Source organism: Macaca fascicularis, chromosome 7 (assembly GCF_037993035.2).
Source record: "Macaca fascicularis isolate 582-1 chromosome 7, T2T-MFA8v1.1".
Classification (NCBI taxonomy): Eukaryota; Metazoa; Chordata; class Mammalia; order Primates; family Cercopithecidae; genus Macaca; species Macaca fascicularis.
In genome coordinates this window covers 138,599,817-138,621,015 of record NC_088381.1, presented here as the reverse complement: position 1 = coordinate 138,621,015, position 21,199 = coordinate 138,599,817, and the positions used below count along the sequence as shown (strand labels likewise).

Below are 21,199 nucleotides of genomic sequence, written 5' to 3'. Positions count from 1 at the left end.
TTTAATGTATGGTAATTTACCTGATAAGATTTACATGTGACCTTTCAGACAGATACATCAGTTGAACAGAGGTGCATTTTTTGTACTTCAGCCTTGGGGAAAATATAAAGAAATATGAAACTATGAATTAGAATCTTTGTGGTGTATAATATATCCATGGAGGGAGCTGAATGCTAAAATGTGTGTTGATGTAGATAAAGGTATTCACTGTGTTCTAAGTCTATAAGGCCCTAGAAAGCAGGCTTATTAGAAGTGTAAGGAACAAGCTGGGCACAATGGCTCACGCCTATAATCCCAGTACTTTGGGAGGCCGAGGCTGGTGGATCAACTAAGGCCAGGAGTTTGAGACCAGCCTGACTAACATGGAGATACCCTGTCTCTACTAAAAGTATAAAATTAGCCAGGCATGGTGGTGCATGCCTGTAATCCCAGCTACTCAGGAGGCTGAGGCAGGAGAATTGCTTGAACCCAGGAGGTGGAGGTTGTGGTGAGCTGAGATTGCGCCCTTACATTCCAGCCTGGGCAACAAGAGTGAAACGGCGTCTCAAAAAAAAAGTGTAAGGAACAAAGAAAGAATGGTCTAATAGGGGCAGGAGTAGATGATGTTAAGCACTAGAATGGTGGCTTGATTAAGTACAGATAAGGGAACTCAGCAAGCCATGTTTCCTTGCTGCACATTTGTTTTTCCTTTTCAGACAGCATGGAGTCTTTAAGCACCCCTTGAGCATCTAGCATGTGCCAGCATATTGTTGCATGCTGGGATGCAGATAGAAAAGCTGTAGTTCCCACCTGCAGGGAGATCACAGTCTAATGGGGAGACATAGGTGCAAGCAAGCAGCTGTTTATTATACCTCTTTGATAGATGAGGAGACTGAAACTGAGAAATTCAGTGCTGTAAGTTTTACATTCTTTATGCTGTACTGTAACTTCCTTTGGAATGTGTCTGAATTGGAGCCATTTGCTCCCTCTCCCTCACTGCCCTAGGTTCCCACAAGGGCTAGTCGTTGAAACCCTGCTCTGCCTGCAGTTAGTGAGAAGAATCAGTGTCCCTGCTTCAGTCTCTGAGAAAAAAGGACCAAATCTATCTGATAATAGATTATGTGAAACCAATAATTTTAAGTTAAATTTCCTAGAATAATCAACAATATCTCATGAGCTAAACAGCTATTCTTAATACATAATTGCTCAAACTATATTCGTTATATGGACAACTTTATGAAGCTCACTAATGAAGTTCCTTGCACAGTGAATTTCCCATCTTTTTATACGTTCATCTCCCCATGTCCCTTGGGAAAAAGAGATGATTCTAAAAGAGAACATTTCCCAGGTGAACAAAGAGCTTTTCAGGAAACTGGGGCCTGTCCCTCGAGGATGCTGAGAAATGTCAGATTTCTTATATGAATTTGATTATGGGAAATGTTAATGCATACATGTGTTTGTCTTTCCCCAAGCAGATTTCCAGCACAAGTTCACGGTGCAGGCCTCCCCCACCATGGATAAAAGGAAGAGTCTTATCAACAGCCGCTCAAGTCCTCCTGCAAGCCCCACCATCATTCCTCGTCTTCGAGCCATCCAGTGTGAGACTGTTTCCCAAATTAGCTGGGGCCAGAACACACCAGGGGCACCTGTCCCCTGCTCTGTCCAGCCACCGACTGGTCCAGGCTTGCTCCATCCATAACTTCTGCCACCTCTCCTCGACAATGTGTATATACATGCACATATGTACGCAAACCCTTAGCCCTCTCCCTTGTCTCTCTCCATTAACCTTACTACTGCCCCCTCTACCTTTTAGTCACATATCAGCAAAGGGGTTCGTGGTACTAATGGGATCTTCAGTGGTTCGCAAAGCAATTTGAAAACTGGTGTGTGATGTAGATACAGGTTACTACCTGGCCTGAGAACCTCGCACACTCTTTGCCATATTTGGGGCATTGTTGTTTTTCTTTCGTCCACGCGTCCCAAGGAAGGGTTTTTTTTCAAAGTATAGGTCCTAAAGAAACTTGCCATATACTTTATAATAAGCCAAATCTGGACCGGTTTTATCTTTGCTGCAGTATTTGCTTTAAAAAATATACTCACACGTACATATAAGTGTGTGTGTGAATATACACCTATATGTGAATGAATTAGTTTCCCTGATTTAAAGACAGAGAGATTTTATTTAAAAATCCAAGATTTCGGCCGGGCGTGGTGACTCATGTCTGTAATCCCAGCACTTTGGGAGGCGGAAGCAGGCAGATCATGAGGTCAGGAGATGGAGACCATCCTGACCAACATGCTGAAACCCCACCTCTACTAAAAATAAAAAAAAAAAAAAAATAGCTGGGTGTGGTGGCACCCGCCTGTAGTCCCAGCTACTCGGGAGGCTGAGGCAGGAGAATCGCTTGAACCTGGGAGGCAGAGGTTGCAGTGAGCCAAGATTGCACCACTGCATTCCAGCATGGGTAAGACTCCGTCTCAAAAAAAAAAAAAAAAAAAAGAGAAAGATTTCTAGCTTGAAAAATGAAGTGAAATCAGTGGGTTTCTTTTTTCATGTGGCTACAGTTGGCTGGCACTAATAGCAGCTTCCATATACTCCATATTTTGCCTCAGCCCCTTCAACAACTTGTTTTTTGGTAACTAGTTCACTTCGCTCATTTATGATATAAACACAATCCCTGGGGCATTTGGGTCTCAACCCTTGCTCCGAGGTATTCATGTCAGAAAAATATTCCTACTCTCTTATCTGTCTTTCTCTAGGCCTGTTCCTTCCCCCTCTCCTACTCCTGACTTCCTTTTCCATAACCTTGAACTCCTCATTTTCTTCCTTTCCAGCCCTTTCTTTTCAAGATTTCTGCATTTCCATGCCTTCCTTACCCCTTGTCTTTTTTTCCCCCCTCACCTGCCTCCTTATTTGCTCACTACCCAATCCCACCCAACAAAACAAGTTAAGTCAGATCTGTTTGGAACTCTGATGTCTGGCTGGCCTGAGCTCTAGCTTTACATTGGATTTGTGAAAATTGAAGAAGTGTTTCCACGTTTAGTACTTTGAGAGAGCTAAATGATTGGTGGCTGAGAACTCCATTACTTTCCTGGAAGGGTCCACTTGGGCACAGAGTTTTTGATAAGGTCTAACTTCCTTGCAGCTCCAAATGTATGTGTGTGTGTCTGGCGGTGTAGAGGCTAGTTTGGGGGAGCCCTGTCTGTCCATGTTCTAGATCCTGTCCAACCCTTGTTATTCACAGTGACACCAGGTGAAAGCAGCAAAACTTGGGGCAGGAGCTCAGTCGTCCCAAAGGAGGAAGGGGAGGAGGAGGAGAAGAGGGCCCCAAAGAAGAAGGGGCGAACGTGGGGGCCAGGGACGCTTGGTCAGAAGGAGCTTGCCTCGGGAGATGAAGGGTAAGTGCCAGATGACATGAAATTCTTTCTCACTTGAAGATGGATGCACCATTTAAACATGGGATATGAAATACCTTTTTTTCTCTGTCGTGTGTTTGATTGCTTTCTGAGAAATTGCAAGCTTCTTGATCTTTACAACAGTTTTTCGACCTCCATGTTCCTGGAACCTCCTAGGACAGACATGGAAAACTTTTTCCATAAAGAGCCAGATAATACATATTTTAGTGATTCCTATGGCTCTTGAGCTCCACTGTTAGAACATAGAAGCTGCCAGAGACCATGGACGACATGTAAATGAGCGAACGTGACTGTGTTCCAGTAAAACCTTATAAAAGCAAGTGGCAGGCAGGGTTTAACCCACCAGTTATAGTTTGCCAACCCCTGAAGGCATTCTTCTCAGAGTAGCAAGTAGCCCAAGCATTAACCAAATGGAAAAAGTTCTGCCAGACTGTTCTGCTTATACCTGGCTCTTCGTCCTTAAAGCATTCATGCAGAGGAAAGAGAAGAAAGAGCAGAGGTTAACAGGACTCTGTTGCCTAGAGGTTCATCCTGAAGCAGGGGCAGGCAGAATAACCCAGCCCTGGTAGTGCAGTTTTATACAACTCCAGGGCCACTAGAACTTCTTTCACATCTCACCCCATAGCCATGCTGCCATGTATGATGGCCTCCTCTGGGCAGGGCACAAGGGGGCTGAGAGCCTTGAGTGTGCTTGTATTCTTACTCATGGGCTTGAGGCCTGGGGTTCAAATTCTCCCCTGAGCCTAGGTTCTTCCCAGGCCAGGCACTCACAGCGTAGTAGTGAAGATCTTTGACTTTGGCACCAAACTGCCTGGGCACGAACCCTGGCACCACCACACCTAGCTGTGTAACCTTATGTTTTCTCATTTATAAATGGGATCAGGCTTACAAGTGCCCTGAACCTGCAAATGGCCTTGGTAATCCTTTAAATACTAAGATTCCATGTCCAAAATCTATGATTTTCCCATGTCAGATCTGAGCTGAAGGTAAAAATCACAGTTTGATTCATAAAGGATTGACTCTCTGAGGCTAGGCTTTGGAAATCACCAGATACCTTTGAGCAGAAAGTTTAGATATGTAGCGCAAACTACCTCAGCTAGGTAAGAAGCCAGCGATGGAATCCTTGGGGGATGGCAGATTCTTCTACTAAGTTTTGTAGGGGCGAGAGCTCTCCAGTTTGTCCTTTGAGCTCTCAGCTAGAGTAGGGTTGAACTGGTACTGAGAAACTCAGTCATCCTGAGTCTCTTGATATTTCTTGCCATTAATGTGATTCCAGATAGAGTTTACCAGACTGGCTATGGATTTTAGTAGTTCCTATGGTTCTGCTTCATTTAAAGAATTTTTTTTGGTCTTGGTAGTAAACTAACTTTATTTCACATTGCAAAATATTAACTTTGGAATTTTCTTCTTCCTCTCAAACTTTTGAAGGAATTAAAAAATACATGACTGAATTTTTTCATGATTCTCAGTTCCTATTGAAGGAATAAAAGTATATTCTATCCAGGCTTGAGTGAAGACCTCTTTAATGTCAGAAATTTTGAGAACTTCTATGTGATAATATTTCTGGGTTTAGTACCTTTTAACTAAAGAAAACGTGATGAACAAAAGCCATTTCGAATTCAGTAATGTTAAGTGAGTTTTGCATCGTCATCCTTTTAAAAAATAATACGTATTTGTCCAAAACATGCATACCTCTCTATAGACTGGGTATCTATGGATTCACAGGCCCCCTGCAACTGTGCTGCAGGTGCCCAGGGATCTTTGTCCTGGGCCTGTGGTGGCTTAAACAGGATCATCTTGTTAAGATTCTTTCATGGTGTGGACTTTGCGGCTGCACAGTGGGAAGGCAGCTGGCGATGTAGTGTGAGTCCATCTTTGATGTGGGAGAGGCTGAGCTGGATGTGCCCTCCATTGCCTGCTACTGATTCTCTTTATTCATTGAAGATCCCCTCAGAGACGTGAGAAAGCTAATGGTTTAAGTACCCCGTCAGAATCTCCACATTTCCACTTGGGGTGAGTCTCATCTTCACCCTTTCACCAACTGTCCTGGTAACAATGTCCCTTCCATTTCCTTGTTCTCACAGCATACCCCATAGAATCAAGCCTCATTATTGCCAGGGCTGAACTGACTTTTTTGTTTTTGTTTTAAGCAGTACCATTGTGCACCTTGGGAAAATTCCTGTGTTGATCTAATTTTACCATATTCTTCACTCCACTGACCACTCCAATTAGGATACTCCTGCTTGATTTTAGAGAGGCTTAGATATGTGGCTATTTATCCTTTGGTCTTCAGCACTGGTTTTGACTTTACTAGTCTGGATTTTCCTGGATCCAGAGCTGGAAGTAATGTTACGAGAGTCTCAGTTGGAAGCCCCAGGCTGTGGGTTTGGCAGCAGGCTTATCTCTGTCTCTGTATTTTGGTTGAAACCAGTGGTGGTTGGGATGTACTTTAATTTGCTGGTATTTCTGATAGCACTTGAAACAGAATTCTGAACAGGGAAAAAGTTGATCCTCTGTCTCTCTCAAGATGGCTGGGACTTTGGGGAAAGTGGTCTTTAGTTTAATGATTCTTTCTAGCCTTAAACAAAAAAAAAAAAAAGAGCAACTCTGGTCATAATCCCAATATTTCCAGGGCAACCATATCCCACAGATTCCTCAGTCCTCCCTTTTGCTGTCCTCTAGGGAAAAGACCAGTGCTTCTAGGCCTCTGGTTCCCCCCTCCCACAAAGTGGTTGGCGGGGTGCCCAGGCTATATCCTCGGAGAGTTTCTGGCTTTCCATATGAGCTGATTACAGGGATTTGAAAGCGAGCCCCTGTCCTCTGTCTCTCCACCCCCAGACAAACCAAGGGCTCTGCTTCAGCACTGTGCTCTACCCACATAGGTCTGTCCCACAGTGCACTGGGTTGGTGCAGCTTTGTTGGTTGATCTTTCCTTTTGAAAAGGGGATGGCTTTGAAAGTTGCCTAAGCATGCCATAAAGCGTGGAAAGAGCCTGAGAAACGCTGTGTGTGGAGTAGCCTGATCCACCTCTGCTAGCTCGGCTGCCCGGTGCTTGCCTGGCTTCGCAGGTCTTTGCATCACAGTAACTGTAATGCCATGAATGTGTTGTGTCCAGTGTCTGCTTTGAGTGCTTCTCTCTTAAGATGGGCTCAGGCAAGACCCCCGCCAGCAGGGCCATCCTTATTCTTTCTGTCTGCTTGCCAGCCTGCCCACTAGTTCTTTCTACAGTTCCACAGCAGCATGTGAGGGGGGTGGGTCATGTCATTGCCCTTTTCTTCCCTGGAGCATGTGCATTTCTGTTTGTGAAGCAGGTGGGCTTGGTCAGGGTCATTGCCTGTATGTACTCCAAGGCTCTTGGGTAGAATAAAGCAGGCAGGGAGAGACATCTCCATAGCCCCATGGAGCTGAGGGTCGAGTAAGGAAGGTAACCAGTTCTGACAGTTTCCTCTTTTCGTCTGATTCAGCCTCAAGTCCCTGGTAGATGGATATAAGCAGTGGTCGTCCAGTGCCCCCAACCTGGTGAAGGGCCCGAGGAGTAGCCCGGCCCTGCCAGGGTTCACCAGCCTTATGGAGATGGGTAAGCATAGCTCCTGTCTTGGCTCTCTCCCTGCTCCCTTGGGGCATTCTTGCCGAAGCTTCTAGGACTGTTTAAGGACCCCTATCACTGCTTCATGGAGGCCATCTCCCCTTCTACTCAACTCCTGCCCCCCACCCTATCCCTTCTTAGTTTGCTCCACTCCCGTTTCATTGAGTCTCCCCAAATTATCATTTCCTCCTGCTGTTGCCATGGAGCCTGCCCTTGGAATTCTATCCCGAGGGACCAGTCATAGTCTTCTTAGGGCAGTGCAGATGGGTGAGGCATTATATCATTCATTTACCTTATCTGGATCTAGTTCCCCAGTGTGGCGAGTCCACAAAGTGGGGGATGGCAGTAAGGACACTGCAGCCTTCCTCCCAGGAAGCTTTTCCCGTGTTACCCTGTAATGACTGAATGGGGAGGTGCTTCTCCACACTGTCTCTCAGATAATGCTGTCTCTGTAGATGTCCAGGGTCGTAATACATCAGTCAACAGAGTAGATTGGCTGTCCTACACTAGGGATTCCAATCCTTAGCGGGAGACTGATCCTAAGACAAGCTGCTAGGCCATTGTCCTAGAAATCCAGAGGGCCTTTTAATTTTAAGGTACAAAAACATTGGGAATGTTTTTGTTCTAGAATGTTCAGTGTTCTAGAAACTCATACTGCACTTTGTGTTAAGGGGCCGTTATTAGTCAGGGTTCTCCAGAGGGAGAGAACCAATAGGAACCAAAAAGAAGCTTATTAGGGAGAATTGGCTCACACAATTACAAAGGCAAAGCCCCATGATAGGCCGTCTGCAAGCTGGAGAATGAGAAAAGCCTGTAGTGTGGCTCCCAGGGAAGACAGGAGAGTGGCTCAGTCCCAGTTTGAAAGCCTTAACACCAGGGAAACCAGCAGTGCAGCCCCCAGTCTGAGGCCTGAGAGCCCCCAAAAGGCCTCTGTTATAGGTCTGAGAGTCCGAAGGATGAAGAACCTGGACTCTGATTTCCAAGGGCAAGAGGAGAAAACGTGTCCCTGTCCGGAAGGGAGAAACAGAGAGAGCAAGCTAAGCAAGCTGAGCATCCCCCTTTTTCTGCCTGCTTTGTTCTAGCCTTGCTGGCAGCCAATTGGGTGGTGCCCACCGACATTGAAGGTGGGTCTTCCTCTCCCTGCCCCCGACTCCCATCTCAGTCTCCCCTGGAAACAGCCTCACAGACACCCCCAGCAGCTGTGCTTCACCAGCCATGCAAGCATCCCTCAGTCCAGTCAAGTGGATACCCAAGTCACCATCACAGGTCCCTTATGAAAGAAATGGCAAATTAGCGGATCTTTTCTTCTGCTATAAGGAAATGGGCTCTGGAATAGAGAGTGGTTTCCCTGTGTTGGGGGTTGGATAAAGCCCCCTTGGTTCAGTGTTCAATTCCATGTCCTGGTCATCATACCATTTAACCTTTGTGTCCGTGAGACTGAGACAGGAGGCCTGGGTTTAGGGGAAAGGGCCAGATTCTTATTACTGTCACCTCACTTCCATTTCCTTTTTCTCTTCCGCTCTTGTCATCTTCACAGAAGATGAGGACAGTGAAGGCCCAGGGAGTGGAGAGAGTCGCCTACAGCATTCACCCAGCCAGTCCTACCTCTGTATCCCATTCCCTCGTGGAGAGGATGGGGATGGCCCCTCCAGTGATGGAATCCATGAGGAGCCCACCCCAGTCAACTCAGCCACCAGTACCCCTCAGCTGACGCCAACCAACAGCCTCAAGCGGGGCAGTGCTCACCACCGCCGCTGCGAGGTGGCTCTACTCGGCTGTGGGGCTGTTCTGGCAGCCACAGGCCTAGGGTTTGACTTGCTGGAAGCTGGCAAGTGCCAGCTGCTTCCCCTGGAGGAGCCTGAGCCACCAGCTCGGGAAGAGAAGAAAAGACGGGAGGGTCTTTTTCAGAGGTCCAGCCGTCCTCGTCGGAGCACCAGCCCCCCATCCCGAAAGCTCTTCAAGAAGGAAGAGCCCATGCTGTTGCTAGGAGACCCCGCTGCCTCCCTGACACTGCTCTCCCTCTCCTCCATCTCCGAGTGCAACTCCACACGCTCCCTGCTGCGCTCTGACAGCGATGAAATTGTCGTGTATGAGATGCCAGTCAGCCCAATTGAGGCCCCTCCCCTGACCCCTTGTACCCACAACCCCCTGGTCAATGTCCGAGTGGAGCGCTTCAAACGGGATCCTAACCAATCTCTGACTCCCACCCACGTCACCCTCACCGCCCCCTCGCAGCCCAGCAGTCACCGGCGGACTCCTTCTGATGGGGCCCTTAAGCCAGAGACTCTCCTAGCCAGCAGGAGCCCCTCCAGCAATGGGTTGAGCCCCAGTCCTGGAGCAGGTGAGTCTTCTTCCTCTTTTCTCTTTCCTTTGTGCCTCCTCAGGGAGTGAAGATGTTTGCAGGCCTCATTTTCTCTTTGCACTTCTGGACTTGCGTGAACATCATTCCTCCTCTTAGCCAATCAAGAAATACAGATTTGGCCGGGCGCGGTGGCTCACGCCTGTAATCCCAGCACTTTGGGAGGCCAAGGCGGGCGGATCACAAGGTCAGGAGATCGAGACCACGGTGAAACCCCGTCTCTACTAAAAATACAAAAAAAATTAGCCAGGCGCGGTTGTGGGCGCCTGTAGTCCCAGCTACTCGGGAGGCTGAGGCAGGAGAATGGCGTGAACCCGGGAGGCGGAGCTTGCAGTGAGCCGAGATCGCGCCACTGTACTCCAGCCTGGGCGACAGAGCGAGACTCCGTCTCAAAAAAAAAAAAAAAGAAATACAGATTTGGTATCTGGGAGGCAGCCAGGGCTGGCCGACTTCTCTCCGACCTGTGCCTCAGGGGTCTTCCCTGAGGATTGAAAGAAGACAGGCAGGTTCTAGGAAGAATCAGAAGACCTGGGACTCCTTTGGAATGTCCGGCCCTGAGTCTTAGGGTAGTTTTCGGGGCACAGGAAGGGAAGGAGTCTGGCTTCTAGTTATTCCCTGAGGAGGAGGATGCATTTTCCAGGAAGGAATCTTGCACTGCACGTGGGAGGCGTATTTTCTGCCACATAGCTGGGATTTTGCCTCTCATTATAGCATTAGTTCACACGCACTCAGAAGGCAGGCTTCCACCCATTCATCGCACCCTTCGTCACTCACCCCTGACTCATACTTGCCTCCTCAGGCATGGAGATGAGTCCAGGTAAACTGCTATCCCTGTGCATATGACTGCCCTCAACACCTGACACACCTGGGGGCACACACTCTTCCTGTCCTGTCTCTTTCCTGTCACCGTCTCTCGCTCCCTGGAAGACCTAAGTCTGACTTGGAAACAGCCTCTAATCCAATAGGGAAAGGGGGCATGGTAGTGCCCTTTCAATGAGATTTAAATGTCAACAACAATTGTATTTAAATGTTTGACGTGACCTGCCGTCCCGTTTTTTGTTATACTCAGATATGTGACCTATTTGGGAACAGAAACCCTACATTACTCACCTTTGGACTTCTGATACCTAGCTCTGTTCCTGTCACGTGTTTATTACATGAATGAACAGTAAATGAACAGACATGCCCTTAAGTCAGGAGGCAGCAAGCTTTTTTGGTGAAGGGCCAGATGGTAAATATTTTAGGCTTTGTAGGCCGTGCAGTTTGTGTTGTAACTACTCAGCTACGCTGCCGTAGTGGGAAAGCAGACACTGGATGTGGCTGTGTTTCAATAAAATTTTGTCGTATTCCTTTTTTTCTTTTTTTTGAGACAGAGTCTCACTCTGTCACCCAGGCTGGAGTGGAGTGGTGTAATTACAGCTCACTGAAGCCTCCTGGGTTCAAGTGATCCTCTTGCCTCAGCTTCCCAAGTAGCTGGGACTACAGGCATGGACCACCATGCCTGGCTAATTTCCCCAAAAAATTTTGTAGAGATGGGGTTTCATCATGTTGCCCAGCCTGGTCTTGAACTCCTGGGGTTAAGTGATCCTCCTGCCTTGTCCTCCCAAAGTGCTGGGATTATAGGCATGAGCCACTGCACTCCACCTAAAACCTTGTTTATAAACACAGGTGGCTAGCTTGTGTGTCATTTGCCAACATCTGCCTTAAGTTATTTCATTACAGATATGACCCCCATATGTCCTATTATTCTTACCAGATACAGGGATCATGGCCTTCTAGTTCACTAATGTATCCCCAGTGCCTCCCAGTAGGTGCTCCACAAACGTTTGGTGATTCATGTTCTCCTGAGTGCATAGGGATATGGTAGTGTTGTGGGAGAGTAGTGGATATCTAACCCCGAAATATGGCACATCATCTGATGCTTCTCCCTTTGTCTTTTTGACCAGGAATGTTGAAAACCCCCAGTCCCAGCCGAGACCCAGGTGAATTCCCCCGTCTCCCTGACCCCAATGTGGTCTTCCCCCCAACCCCAAGGCGCTGGAACACTCAGCAGGACTCTACCTTGGAGAGACCCAAGACCCTGGAGTTTCTGCCTCGGCCACGTCCTTCTGCCAACCGGCAACGACTGGACCCTTGGTGGTTTGTGTCCCCCAGCCATGCCCGCAGCACCTCCCCAGCCAACAGCTCTAGCACAGAGACGCCCAGCAACCTGGACTCCTGCTTCGCTAGCAGTAGCAGCACTGTAGAGGAGCGGCCTGGACTTCCAGCCCTGCTCCCCTTCCAGGCGGGGCCACTGCCCCCCACCGAGCGGACGCTCCTGGACCTGGACGCAGAGGGGCAGAGTCAGGACAGCACCGTGCCGCTGTGCAGAGCGGAACTGAACACGCACAGGCCTGCCCCTTATGAGATCCAGCAGGAGTTCTGGTCTTAACATGAAAAGGATTGGGGTGGGCAAGGGGGACAGCTGGCGGAGATGAGGGGAGCTGGCGGGCACAGCCCTTTCTCAGGGTTGGACCCCCTGAGATCCAGCCCTACTTCTTGCACTGATAATGCACTTTGAAGATGGAAGGGATGGAAACAGGGCCACTTCAGAGGGTCTCCTGCCCTGCAGGGCCTTTCTACCCATGTCCACTGGAAGGGCTGTGGCCATCAGCTCTGGCTGTATAGGGGAGGGAGGGGTGCATGCATGTCCCCCACCCTCCACAGTCTTCCTTGCCTTTAGAGTGACCCTGCAGAGTCACTCAGCCAAATCTGTCTGCTGCTCCCTCTCCTCAGCCAATTGGGTGTGCGCAGAGCTGTCCTGGGGTCCCTTTGTCAGCCCCGAGTTCAGCTTCCCAAACACCAGTATTGGATATTCTGTGATTGATTTTGCTCCTCCTCCACTGTACCCCAACACCCAGGAATGGGAATCTGGCTTGGTTCGAGATAGGAGCTTTTCTGTGTCCTAAGCCCTTTCATGCTAGCAGGAAGACTGAAAGCAAGGTGGCCCAGTGTGGGGTCATAGGGCTTGATAGACCTGGCACTACCTATCTGCACTTCCAGGTGCCCCACCTATTTATTTGAGCCCACAGGTGGAAAGGGGAACTGCCTCAGTGAGAACAGGGGGATGGGGGTGTTAGGAAAAATATAGTAAAGTTGCAGTGAAGAGGTTCATGAAGTATGTCCTTGTTCTTTTTGGAAACTCTCGGCAAAGGGCAAACCAGCAACTGTTGAGGGTACCCATCTAGCTACTTGGGGTCAGGACCTCATCAGACCAGGTTTGGATACATCATATGCTCATCCCAGGAATAGTTTCTTGGGGGACTCATTCACTGGTGCCAGTTCTAAGTCAGAAACAAAATTCCACTGTCTGTTCGTTTTGTTGTCTGAACTTTATGTGTTACTCCCTTCGTTTGGTCTTCACTCTAATCCCTGGAATTTGTGGGCTTTTGGTTATGTTTAGTTAGTAGATATCACCGCAATGCCCTAGAACAGCATATGAAGTAGAATACCATATGGCCACCTAAACACTGGGACTTGGGAATTCACTCAACTGGGCCATCCATGTTGTGATGCCCTTGAAGTAAAATGGAGCCAGCAGGAGTACCTTCTGTAAATGCATGTGGCAAAGTGCTATTTATAGGGTGCCCAGGGAGCCCCTGATGTACAATAACCTTTAGGTTCCCCATACTGGAAACTGACCAAGGCCTATGCACAGGGAGCCCCTCATGCTGGGCTCTGGACCATGAGTGGAGTAGGAAGGATAGCAGAGGCCAACCCTGACCTTTCTGGAAGTTATTTCCTTAACTTGAATGTTGAGCTTCGTCTAAAGCTTTCTCATGTATGTCTTCTCCATGCCACTACTCTGAGGCCTCCTGTGTTCTGTGTGAACAGTTGTCTTTATGTGGGAATGGCGACTTGCTTGGGAGTAGTCTCGAGGTCATTCCCCTTTTCCCTCGATACTCTCTGAATGCTGCTCCACTGTCTTTTGTCTTGGAGGTCACTCAGCAGGTTCCTTGCATTTGCTGCCTGGATGTGCAGCTGGCAACAGTGATGAGTTGGTCACTGCTCTTTCTCCATAACTAGGATAGATGTCCTGCCTTGGTGATCACTAAAGGGGTGACCTTGGTTTTCAAGTTGTTCCTTGCTTTGTGAGCCCATTAGCACTGTGGTTCAAGGGGCCCACCAAGTCTTGGACAGGAAGGCACTACTGGTTTTGTTGCCCAAGATTTTGTTATTGCTTTTCTTCTGTGTCCTCCTGTTTGTTCAGTGAAGCCAGTATGTAAGATACTGTTTTTGTCCCCATTCCCCTACTCCTGGGCTAGGAGGAAAAAATGTGAATCTTACCAGCAGTTCTAGGCAACCAAATGATTGTTCTTCATTCTTGATGGGGAGAAGTACATACGAAGTCTGTTCTGACCGGGCGCGGTGGCTCACGCCTGTAATCCCAGCACTTTGGGAGGCAGAGGCGGGTGGATCACCTGAGGTCAGAAGTTCAAGACCAGTCTGACCAACATGGAGATACCCCATCTCTACTAAAAATACAAAAAAATTACCCAAGCGTGGTGGTACATGCCTGTAATCCCAGCTACTCGGTAGGCTGAGGCAGGAGAATCGCTTGAACCTGGGAGGCAGAGGTTGCAGTGAGCCAAGATTGCGCCATTGCACTCCAGCCTGGGCAACAAAAGCGAAACTCCATCTCAAAAAAAAAGGTCTGTTCTGTGCCTTCCTTCCCCCGGGCCCTCCATCACCTCAGGCTAAGCCATGAACACATCTGTATATCCTTGGCTTCACTAAATGGCACTCTTATGGCCCTCCAAACCATGCTGCCTGTACACAGTGCTCTGTGGTATGAGGCAGAGATTTTTCCTTTGCTCATTTTTAACGTTTGCCATTGTGTTAGGTTGCGGCCATCTTTCTAGATGTAGTGTAACTGATGTAGTGTAAACTGAATGATGGTCACCTGCCATTGAGTGACAGGTTGAATGCCATCCTTACTTGTCCACTGTGGGGAAAGATAAAGGAAGGCTAGGTCTTTGCTGAGGAAATAATTGTACCTGAAAGAAGCCAAAAGCAGGGTTATCTAAAGGTGCTACTGTGAGCATCCATGAAGAAGGAACAGTTACCATCTCTCAACTCCTACACACCTGGTCTCTGATGGGCCCTGACTGCTGCACTCTCTCTGTGGGGCAAGGCTGGAGATGGGCTAAGGATCTGTATAGTAGTGGCAGGTCTCAGTGGCTTTCTCTTCACTCGGGTTCCCTTGTTCTGTGGTCCTGGTCAGGAGCAGGCCCTGAAGCTGTGAATGAAGCCACTTGAATGGCTGTAGCCGGTCCCCCTTTCCCCTGCCTTCCCTTTGCACAAAGACACATTCCTTCTACTCCTGGCAGGTGCTCAACTTCATGGAAGATGATAATAGGAGCAGTTACTGTTCTCTGCCCCTGCTCCTTGGGTTCTTCAGCTCCTTCCGCTGATTCGGATTAGCCCCTGTTGACCCCCTTGGGAATCCAGACTGCTGCCAGGAGGCTGAGTAGATACCTCAGTTATGTGTATGTTATTTCTGAGAGGCTTTGGCGGATCTTCTTCACTTGGCATCTGTGGCATCCCTAGGGTCTGGTGGTAACAATAGCCACGATGATACCTTACATTTGGACAACTCAGAACAGTGCTAACTTTTCCTCCTGACCTTTGCAAAATGACATCATTTTCCTTGTACATTTGATACACTTGCTAGTAGAGAAGGGGAAATGCTTAAAGATGAAAATTCAAATGAAGAGAAATGAAAAAGTGGCTTGGACTAATTGCTGAGTGAGGCCACCGGGCTCAGAACTGAACAAAATGCAGAATGGCTGCATTCACCATTCTGCTTTTGCTGTGTGGCCATAGGCTTGTCTCTTTAGCCCCTTTCAGATTTCCTTCCTTTAAAAGCAATCATCACATGCTTTCCTCTCAAGGGGGTTGGGTGTATGTATCAGAAGGTCAGTGAAGCTCCGTAGCTCCTTGCCAGCTCCTTCATCTCTACAGGATGAATCGCTGAGAGTGTGGCTCTCGTCACCTTTGCCTTGAGGGAACTTGCCTTTTCTTTCGTCCTCTGGCTTCTGGAAGAGGAGTGATTTGGAGGTGGCTGAGCATGACTAATGGGACCCCCCGTCAGGCCCATGCCCTTCTGCCACATTTATGTAGCACCTGGTATTGACAAGCATTCTTTCCTAATTCCCCCACTTAACTTGTTGGACGCTGTCTGCCAATGTCATCCTCACCATTTGTGTCTTACAGAGAAGGAAATGGGAGAGGGAGGTTGGTAGCAACATCGGAGTGACGGTTGGTTGTCTCTCATTTCTTGGGGTCATCAGTCTGATTTGTTTAGAACCTGGAATCATCCCAGTTCCTGGAAGAATCTTTGGAAAAGGGTCCCCTTACCCTTGGGATATGTGTCATGGTCACTAAGCCCCCTTTCCCTCAGGCTGCTGTTGCTCAGGGACACAATGAGATACCCCTAGGACATCTAGACCTGACTTTTCATGAACTCTTTTGCCTCTGTGGTCCTCACATTATAGTCCTCCCTCTCTCTTCCTTCCGTTGTGTGAAGGAGACACCTCCTGAGCAATCCTAACTCATCCAGCTCACTTTCAACAAAGCAAAGAGCAGAGGACACTGAAGACTGGATGGCTGTGAATGGCACACCTTGGGGTTGAAACCATGTTGGCAGGAACCTGGTGATCCAAGCTGCCTACTTCCTGGGTGTGTGAATTTGCACACATCTTTTCACCTCTCTGGACTTCAGAAGCCTACTGTGAACTGGGGACGATGCTATCTACTTTCCCTCCTGAAGCCCTTCTAACTTTAAAATGTATGGTCCTGGAACCATGAGTCCTGCACAGAAACTGCAGCCTTGCCAGATCACTTCCCTTGGTACAGAAAAGTGTGCGTGTGTATGAAATATATGTACGGTTTTATGTCAAAAACAGTCGAATGTCAGCTGTTACATATGGTTCACCCTAATGTACCTGCCTCTCTCTTTGGCCTTAGGTCTGAGAATGACTTGTCTTTGTCAAGGTATACTACTGTTAGAAAGACATTACCAAATGCATCTCTTCTTTCGGATCAGCATATTCCTAGATTAGGAATTCAAATTAATGAAAATTCACATGTGAAAGGAAAATCCATTGCTATTGCTGGACTTTTCCCTGGCATTGCTACCTGGGTGGGTGCTCACCACTTCAGGTGCTGATGTTGGAAGGCAGGAGGAGGAAGCTGAAATCCTGTCGATTAAGGCTAATGAACAGGGCTTAGGTGCCTAATTAGTGTGACTCAGCCCCGGACTTCTGGTTAGCTGTGCAGGCCAGGTGAGTCTCTTATGGACTTCCTCTCAGAATGCTGTTTCTCATTTTGTCCTGATGAGATATTGACAGTCATGTACACCCGCTTCCTCATCCATTTCCTGTCTTGGGCCCTGGAAGTACCATGGCCTCCGTAAGCTACCTAGGGAACCCTGGCTTTGCTCTTCAGCATTTTGGGCTCACTCCATGATCAGGAGCCAGTAGGACTGGTCCTCCCTGATTCTTACTGCCTGTGGTTCCCCATCCCCTACAGGGAGCCTGCTTTGGGCCTTGAGCTGGAAAGGGAGAAGAGCCTTGGGGTCCAGCTGGTTGTGGGAGCTGAGTTTTTCCACACCACTCTTTGTTAACCCTTGGAAACAGACCCACCTTTGCCCTAACCCATCTTCCTACCTGTCTGGTCTGACCTGCCCTCCTAGTTTTACTAGGCTGATTGGCAGGTGTGGACATTATAGGAGTCTATCGAGATAGGTGTCTAACTAGGTGTCTCAGGATTGGACAGCAGAATACAATTCCAGGGGTGCACAGACAGGCCTCTCCTACCGGGACATGAGGGATAGACGTCTGGGCTTTCTGAACCTAGAGGTCAGAGTAGTCACAAGCGGAGCCTTGGGGAGCGAGGGCCCCGGGGACGTCGTGTTCCTTGCCCTACACTCACTGAAGTCCAAGGCCAGGTTTCAGAAGTAGTGTGCTGCCCGTTCTTGAGATCCTTCACACCTGGACACCAACCCAGACAAAACCTGACTTAAAATTTTGATACTGTATTCATCGTGGAATTTTTCAGTAACTCTGATTTTTAAAAAATATTGCATTGGAATATGATTTATCTTGATTACTGAGGTTCTTTGTTTTTTGGCGCCCCCTTAAATTTTAACCCAAGGCGAGGGCCTCACTCCACTCTAGACGCAGCCCTGCCTGCCCTCTGTGAGGGGGCTTAGGTACCACTGTGAAATAGGTTTTATGTTTTTTTTCTTGCCCTTCCCCTCAAGTCCTGAGTGAGGCAGCAGCTCTCTGGGGGGTGCTCCCATTTAAATAGGAGTGTGTAGACTTACAGCAATGAAACATCTAGGAGCTTTTAACTTTGGATCTACACCTGGGTGTGACAGTTCCTTGGTGTTCTCTGGCTGCCTTTCTGGCTGTCTGCAGCCCTGAGGGCACTTGTGTGTGTGTATGTTCCCTGGAGAAGGGAAGTGATTACGGCAGAGAGGCTCCTTTAGATTCTCAAACCTCTTTGGAACATGTTTGAATTCCAGAAGTGAATGAACTTCATTCATTCTCTCCTCCAGATTTCAGAAGGGACTGAAGTGAATGGAGGCTTTTTCACTCCCTGGCATGCCAAGAGCCACGATCCCTAGCTCTGTGCCTGCCCAGTGAGTCTTCAGAATTGGCCATCGCATCCTCTGCTAGTATCATTTCCACCACCCTCCTCATCTTCTGTCGTCTTTATTTCATTCTTATCGTTTATCTCTACCTCCAGTTCAGATGCCATGCTGGCTGTGGCTGTTCATCACCATCAGACTGAGACGTAGATGTATCCCGGCCTGCTTATGAAGACTGATAATACATGATAATGTTTTTCCATGTGGAGGGGTGGTGCTGTCCTAGTGATTCACATATATGTGTAATTTTTGACTCCTTACAATAATTCTGGGATGTGGGTGTTACCCCCATCTAAGGATGTGGAAACCAAGGCTCTGATGACTCTGTAATTTGCCCAGGGTCACACTGCTAGGAAGCAAGTTGCTAATCTGCTGGGTTGCAAAGTCACCTGTCTTTTTCCTCTGAGCACATTTCTAAGCCACTGCTTAGAAGCTCTTGAGATAAAGTTGGCCTAGCTCAGGTCCACCTAGGTTTTGAGATTGCCCTTTGCCCAAGGAGGAGCTGTGTCCTTGGCTCGCCTGTCATCTGCCTGTGACCGGACTTGCACCCTCACAGGTCTCAGCTGACATCCTCAATGCTGCTGGCTGCCTTCCTCTCCCTGTTTCCTCTCCATGACTCCAGGGGTTTGAAGCACACAAGAGCTGGACGTGTCAATTCTGTAGCTCTTCTCCCAACACCACTGAAGGCCATGAGCCTCTCTCCTCTGTTTCCAGCCCGCAGGTGCCCTGTTGCTGCTCTTCATTCCAGCTTCTCCTCACTTTTCTGTCAGTCTCTGAAGCTTGGAAGCCTTACTATAGCTTGTGTCTCCTCCCTGGGCACTTGAGGTCAGGCTTTTGCCTCTTTGTCGCATTGAGCCACATGCCCTTGATACGCAGTTGTAGCAAAGAAGGGAGGTGATGAACTTGCTTACTTTCTTCTCTGATGTCCCTCCCTGCGCATCCTGCACATTCGCCCACAACCACTCCCCACCGAAACCCAGATATGTTATAGTCTAAGGCTTTTAGAGGATTAAGGAAAGGAGTTGGAGGTGGGTTTTACTTAGTTCACAGAAAAGCTTTCTTTGGGATTTTTCCTCCCCCTTAGGGCTTTTAAGTCTAGGTGAAGTGAAAGTTCACGTATGTGTTTGTTTGGTTCCTCTGTAATTAGCTACTAGTTTTTATCCCTAGACCTTCTCTGCTCCAATGTCTTGTCCATGTGTCCTGACCCTGTGTCCTTGAATTCCCACTTTGCTTTGGGATTTAAGTTATTGTATGTTGTCAACAATATTTAAAGATGAAAAAGTTCTGAAGGAAACTTATCAGGTTCTTTCCTTTGGCTTTTTTTTTCTTTCGAGGTACTGTAAATTGTTAACTAGGGATGCCAAGCAGGCTTGGTTCAATGGCTAAACCTCTTATTGTATTACAGTGTAATGCTGATCTCAGCCTGGTCTCAACGCCAGAGCACACAGAGACTTGAATAAAACTGTTATAACGATTACCTCTGGTTTGTTGTGGTTCTTTGTAAACGCATCCTTTCCTGTTTTGTTTTGTTTTTTGGAGACGGAGTCTCTCTCTGTTGCCCAGGTTGGAGTGCAGTGGTGCTATCTCAGCTCACCGCAACCTCCACCTCCCAGGTTCCAGCAGTTATCCTGCCTCAGCCTCTCAAGTAGCTGGGATTACAGGCACCCACCACCACGACCACCTAATTTTTTGTATTTTTAATAGAGATGGAGTTTCATCATGTTGGCCAGGCTGGTCTTGATCTCCTGACCTCAGGTGATCCACCCGCCTTGGCCTCCCAAAATGCTGGGATTATAGGCGTGAACCACTGCGCCCAGCCTCTTTTTTCTTTCTAATTAAACTGAATGCTTAAGGAACTGGGCTGTTTCCAGGGAGTTTTCATAGGGAAAAAAATAATTGGAGAAAGATGGAAATGCTGCAGAAAAGAGGAGGTGGGTGAGAAGCCTCTCTGAGAGTCTAAGAGCCTCCAGCAGGATCATGGGGGCCTTTGTGAATGACACTGCCGAACGGTGCAGTCTCTGCTCACAGTTGACTTTCCAATAGCTCGTGGATTTTGGCTTTCAGAGCTGCTTGTGAGTATGGGCTGTCTCCTACTCCCTACCCCTAACCATGCTGACGTTCCTGGTGAAGTTGTGAATGGAGCTAAGAGGACAAACACATGGAGTTGTAGACATGTGAATAAGACTTGCTGGCTGTGGGTCACAGATTCCTTGTGGCTCTGATGCTCTTAATGGCACTTGTCAGCTGTGTGACCTTGGCAAGGCACTTAACCTCTCTGGTCCTCTTCTGGAGCAAGCTGATCACAAAGCAGCCTTTGTGCTCTCACTTTCCATGATTTTGTGTTAGGTGGGGATGAGGATGAAAGCAGACAGGATGAATCTTGTTTGAGGCCATGCTTCACTGCTTGAATCCTCTATTTCATCACTCAGCTGCAGGTGGAAAAAATGAGTTCTGAACTTAGTCAGATACCCTCATGCGTGAATATAACCTTTCGTTTCTCCCTGACCTCTTTGCCCTATTCTCTGACACCTGGGGAGGGGTGACTCTGAGGTGGGGTTGTGTGCTCGATGCTTGGATTGTGAGGGCAAGGCTGACCTTTTGCTGAGCCTTGAAGTTAGTTTGACCAGGATCCAGAAAACCTTTGTAGAGCCAACTGGGCAAAGATGAAAAATTGACCAATCTCCTTGCTGGTGCCATATGGAAAGGTGCCATACTGTTTTTGTTTTGTTTTGTTGAGACAGAGTCTTGCTGTGTCACCCAGGCTGGAATGCAGTGGTGCGATCTCAGCTCTCTGCAACCTCTGCCTCCTGGGTTCAAGTGATTCTCCTGCCTCAGCCTCCCCAGTAGCTGGGACTACAGGCACATGCCACCATGCCCAGCTAATTTAGTATTTTTAGTAGAGATGGAGTTTTGCCATGTTGGCCAGGCTGGTCTCAAACTCCTGATCTCAGGTGATCTCCCCACCTCGGCCTCCCAAAGTGCTGGGATTTCAGACATGAGCTAGGTCACCTGGCCAGGCACCATATACTGTTAATATGTATACAAATTGCTACATGTTTCTGGAAAGCAGCTTGGCCATATGGTATTAAGAACTACAACACAGGCCTAGTCATTCCATTACTGCTCTATAGTAATAAAAACTAGTTCAATGTGTCAACCGTTG

General features: G+C 48.1%; 1 protein-coding gene across 10 annotated transcripts in view; it reads left to right on the top strand.

Annotated features, from left to right (window-relative positions):
• MAP3K9 (mitogen-activated protein kinase kinase kinase 9) overlaps window positions 1–19,513 on the top strand; it is an 88,637-nt gene extending 69,124 nt beyond the window's left edge. For 3 of the 10 annotated variants that reach the window (XM_065548971.2, XM_073997651.1, XM_073997650.1), the window contains 7 exons: window positions 1,455–1,577; window positions 3,225–3,378; window positions 5,341–5,409; window positions 6,861–6,973; window positions 8,065–8,106; window positions 8,520–9,323; window positions 11,288–19,513. In XM_065548971.2, coding sequence (XP_065405043.1) covers window positions 1,455–1,577; window positions 3,225–3,378; window positions 5,341–5,409; window positions 6,861–6,973; window positions 8,065–8,106; window positions 8,520–9,323; window positions 11,288–11,772 — 1,790 coding nt within the window. In that variant the 3' untranslated portion in view covers window positions 11,773–19,513. Of the gene's footprint in view, window positions 1–1,454; window positions 1,723–3,224; window positions 3,379–5,340; window positions 5,410–6,860; window positions 6,974–8,064; window positions 8,107–8,519; window positions 9,324–11,287 lie in introns of all 10 variants that reach the window. The other 7 variants (XM_073997652.1, XM_073997653.1, XM_065548972.2 and 4 more) reach the window with 6 other exon arrangements.
• Window positions 19,514–21,199: the final 1,686 nt, after the last annotated feature.